The sequence below is a fragment of the Lepidochelys kempii genome, chromosome 24 (assembly GCF_965140285.1).
Source record: "Lepidochelys kempii isolate rLepKem1 chromosome 24, rLepKem1.hap1, whole genome shotgun sequence".
In the NCBI taxonomy this organism is placed as follows: domain Eukaryota; kingdom Metazoa; phylum Chordata; order Testudines; family Cheloniidae; genus Lepidochelys; species Lepidochelys kempii.
This window is the reverse complement of record NC_136403.1, coordinates 14,238,154-14,243,061: the sequence shown is the minus strand read 5'-3', so window position 1 is coordinate 14,243,061 and position 4,908 is coordinate 14,238,154. Positions and strand designations below refer to the sequence as shown.

Genomic DNA, 4,908 nt, shown 5'->3' with positions numbered 1-4,908 from the left:
TGAATGGGCCATGGAGCCTGAACTCCCAGCTCCCCATGGAGGGGTTGATGTGGAGCAGGGAAGGGGGGTGACTCGGGCTGGATGGTTCCCCCACCCCCGAGGCTGATGACCTGCTGCCATGGAAGCGACCCCTCCCGGGGGGGGAATGACAGGATCTGCCACACGCCTGCCCCCTCCACTCTCACACCAGGACCTGGGCACCTGACACAGCTGGGCAGGGGCACAGTGCCCTGGGGGATTAAAGGTGCCAGCTCAGCTCAGGTCCAAATGTCACTGTGCCGGGCAGGGAGCACCCGGCAGGGCCTCCAAAGGTTGAATGGCACTGGCTCTGCCCAGGCCCGAAGGTAGCTAGCGGGAGAGCAGAGAGCCTGGGCCTGTTGCAGAACCCCACAGCGGGCTCCCACCCCAAGCACGGGCTGTTGTCCCAGCCACAGCCACCAGCAAGGGCCCTACAGTCATTCCCGGAACAAGCCACAGAATCGGCTCCATCGTTGCTGAAATGCAGCTGGCTCTGGGATGGGACAGCCAAGTAACAGCTTCACCCTGTTCCCTGCAGCACGGTGCCCCCTACTGAGCCCCTGCCCCGCTCCCTGCACGACAGCTCCCCCTACTGAACCCTTGCAGCACGATGTCCCCTAGTATCACACAGGGGCCAGCACCGACGCTGGGAGGTCTGTCTCTGTCCCAGCCTTGCCATGGCACGTGAATACTTCACCCACAAGGGGTTGCTGTTCCCATGTCTGAATTACTCCCCCGAGGCGCTGAGCTACGTGGAGAATGAATTCCAGGTGCGGGACGACGACATCTTCAACGTCACCTACCCCAAGTCAGGTAGAGGAGAGCGGGGGCAAAGCAGAGTGTGTGTGGGGTGGGTGGGTGGGGGGGTTCCTGACACACACAAGAACATTATCATAGAATCATAGAATCATAGAATATCAGGGTTGGAAGGGACCCCAGAAGGTCATCTAGTCCAACCCCCTGCTCGAAGCAGGACCAATTCCCAGTTAAATCATCCCAGTCAGGGCTTTGTCAAGCCTGACCTTAAAAACCTCTAAGGAAGGAGATTCTACCACCTCCCTAGGTAACGCATTCCAGTGTTTCACCACCCTCTTAGTGAAAAAGTTTTTCCTAATATCCAATCTAAACCTCCCCCACTGCAACTTGAGACCATTACTCCTCGTTCTGTCTTCTGCTACCATTGAGAACAGTCTAGAGCCATCCTCTTTGGAACCCCCTTTCAGGTAGTTGAAAGCAGCTATCAAATCCCCCCTCATTCTTCTCTTCTGCAGGCTAAACAATCCCAGCTCCCTCAGCCTCGCCTCATAAGTCATGTGTTCTAGACCCCTAATAATTTTTGTTGCCCTTCGCTGGACTCTCTCCAATTTATCCACATCCTTCTTGTAGTGTGGGGCCCAAAACTGGACACAGTACTCCAGATGAGGCCTCACCAATGTCGAATAGAGGGGAATGATCACGTCCCTCGATCTCCTCGCTATGCCCCTACTTATACATCCCAAAATGCCATTGGCCTTCTTGGCAACAAGGGCACACTGCTGACTCCTATCCAGCTTCTCGTCCACTGTCACCCCTAGGTCCTTTTCTGCAGAACGGCTGCCTAGCCATTCGGTCCCTAGTCTGTAGCTGTGCATTGGATTCTTCCATCCTAAGTGCAGGACCCTGCACTTATCCTTATTGAACCTCATCAGATTTCTTTTGGCCCAATCCTCCAATTTGTCTAGGTCCTTCTGTATCCTATCCCTCCCCTCCAGCGTATCTACCACTCCTCCCAGTTTAGTATCATCCGCAAATTTGCTGAGAGTGCAATCCACACCATCCTCCAGATCATTTATGAAGATATTGAACAAAACCGGCCCCAAGTCCGACCCTTGGGGCACTCCACTTGATACCGGCTGCCAACTAGACATGGAGCCATTGATCACTACCCGTTGAGCCCGACAATCTAGCCAGCTTTCTACCCACCTTATAGTGCATTCATCCAGCCCATACTTCCTTAACTTGCTGACAAGAATACTGTGGAAGACCGTGTCAAAAGCTTTGCTAAAGTCAAGAAACAATACATCCACTGCTTTCCCTTCATCCACAGAACCAGTAATCTCATCATAAAAGGCCAAAGAAACAAACACCAAAGAAACAAATGCCCGAGCAGGTACAGAAGATCTGGGTAGCAAATTTGATGCAAACATTGGAAAACATTTGGATAGAGAAAGCAACACAAACAAAAGGAAGAGCCAAAGGAATAATTAAAATATCGATGAAAAATAGAAAACACAGTGATGCTTAAAACTGGTAAACAAAAGTAAAATAATTCCCATATAAGGGAAACCCTTTCCAGTTAACAGTTAAGTATATGGCCAGTCCCATGGCAGTTTTACTAACCACTCTGGATGGAGACGTTGTAATGATACTGGTTCTGGTAGGACCCAACTGAGAGTGCCAATTCAGGACAAATTGCTTAAAGCAGGGCAGTCACAGCCCAAGGCTGGGGTTCCTTTGCACACAAAGGCAAACCAAACCAGCCAAACAGAGAAGACTTTGGTTTTACCCTTAGACACTCCAATTTCCCAGTGCCACTCGTCATAGGGACAAATGGTTATGAAAACCAATGCTCCAGTAAAAGAAAAAGGGTTCTCTCGATCCCAAAGGACCAAGCCCCAGACCCAGGTCAATATACAAATCAGATCTTACCCACAAATCAGGCTGTTGCCAATCCTTCAGAATCTAAAATCTAAAGGTTTATTCATAAAAGGAAAAAGATACAGACGAGAGCTAGAATTGGTTAAATGGAATCAATGACATACAGTGATGGCAAAGTTCTTGGGTCAGGCTTGCAGCAGTGATAGAATAAACTGCAGGTTCAAATCAAGTCTCTGGAGAACATCCCCAGCTGGGATGGGTTTTCAGTCCTTGGTTCAAAGCTTCAGTGCAGCAACGTCCCTCCAGAGGTACGAAGCAGGATTGAAGACCAGATGGAGGAGCTGCAGCAAGTTTTTATAGTCTCTTGCCATGTGGTCTCTGCTTTCTTTGTCCCAAAGACAAGCTGTCCATCACATGGCCTGGAAAAACCTCAGAGTTCTAGGCAGGTCCCTGCACACCTTGCTGAGTCACAAAGCATATCTGCCTTCTCTCAGTGGGTCAGTTTTATAGCTGATGGTCCTTAATGGGCCATCAAGCAGGCTAAGCAGAGCTGATACCAACTTGTCTGGGGTGTCACCCAGAAGCAAAGCATAAGTTTGAAATACCGACAGTATAGAGCCAATATTCATAACTTCAACTATAACAATGATACACATATACAGATAGCGTAATCATAACCAGCAAACCATAACCTTGTCTTAGACACCTCATTTGACGCCCATAATATAAGATTTGGTGCCACTACAGGACCTTGGTTGCAACAATGATCTATATTGTCCCAGTTCAAGTCAATAACATTACAGAGGTGTAAAATGTTCTGATCAAATTCAATTATACGTGCCAAGGGACTAAATATAACAATGTTCAGAAATGAATGCACAGTATGTACTAACCTGTAAGGTCCGGTCAGAGGCCTTATGTGTTTTGTTTTTGCTTGTTTATGTTTTTGCAGGTTAATCTATACGTTTATGGAAGCCAGAAGTATGCTATGAAATTTTCTATGGCTTGCTGGCGATGTGATTACTAGACCTGTCTGGGCCAAAGGATTCCATCTGAAGAATAAGCCAGAAGATTGTTCAATTACTCAAATTCCAATACAATTAGCACCCTTCTTAGGGGCCCAAGCATAAAAACATGCTGCGTCACACTAAATGCCCATCTAGCCCAGTGTCCTGTCTTTTACCAGTGACCAAGGCCAGGTGTTTCAGAGCAAATAAACAGAACAGGCAATGATCAAGTCATCATTATAGCCCATTCCCAGCTTCTGGCAAACAAAGGCCAGGGACACCGTCTCTGCCCATCTTGGCTAGTCCAATGTATAAAGTAATTAATTTCAGATTGTAATCGTACTGTATATATACACAAGGAATCTAAATATAAGATTTCTGTAATCTTAGTCTCTAAGGAGTAGATAATCAACAGTCTGTCACAGAGTCACCAGGCTAACGCTCTAAATCCGCTCTCTAAAAAGCCAGTCAAACCCCTAGTGAGGCTTGCCTCCCCTCACTGTTGACGGGGCAAAAAAGCCTAAGTGGTCTTGGCCTTCCTGTGTCTGACCTCTGGGCATTTAGCATCCGTGCAGTGAGTCTGCCTGGGCCAATGGTCCCTGCTCTTCAGCTGTAACTCTCAGCCAACATTGTAAAATGGAGGGTTTATTAATTAACAGGCACACAATGTGGAACGGACTTGTTGGCACGGGAATCGGTAACTTTTAGCCAAGTCCATCTGGGACTCCCCGCCTCTCTCCCCGCAGACTGTCCAGCTACTAGCAACCCAACTTCCAACACACCCATTGCTCCTCCTCCTGGTCTTTGGCTCCCTTTCTGGGCAAAGTGGCACCTGGTTGCATCCCCCTCCCAGGTTTTAGGTTACGAACAGCACCTTCTATAGCTTACGTACAGGCGACTGGAGTAGCCTCACCTGCCCTCAAGGGTTTTAGCGAGTCACACGCCCTTGTTCCTACCACCTAAGCATTGGTGCAACACGCAGGAAAACTAAGGCACCACACAGTATTTATGCAAAACCGTCAGAACTCACATAGACTCACTTACAACAAAAAATGTGCCAGGTAATATATGCCAGCACCTGGGGAAATGAAACAGGGTACTATGAAATAGTACCAAAAGGGAGTGGATTATGGTGGATTAGAATGGAAGCAAATACTAGGAGCCCAATGGGAATGAGGTACCTTGGTTAAAGAAGGACACTGAAATTTGGGTAACATCACCATGCGTTTACAGTGGAAAAAGGATT

General features: G+C 48.1%; 1 protein-coding gene across 1 annotated transcript in view; it reads left to right on the top strand.

Moving 5' to 3' along the window:
* Positions 1-695: 695 nt before the first annotated feature.
* LOC144929826 (IgGFc-binding protein-like) overlaps positions 696-4,908 on the top strand; it is an 81,103-nt gene continuing 76,890 nt past the window's right edge. The window contains exon 1 of the mRNA XM_078850401.1: positions 696-857. Coding sequence (XP_078706527.1) covers positions 696-857 — 162 coding nt within the window. The remainder of the gene's footprint in view (positions 858-4,908) is intronic.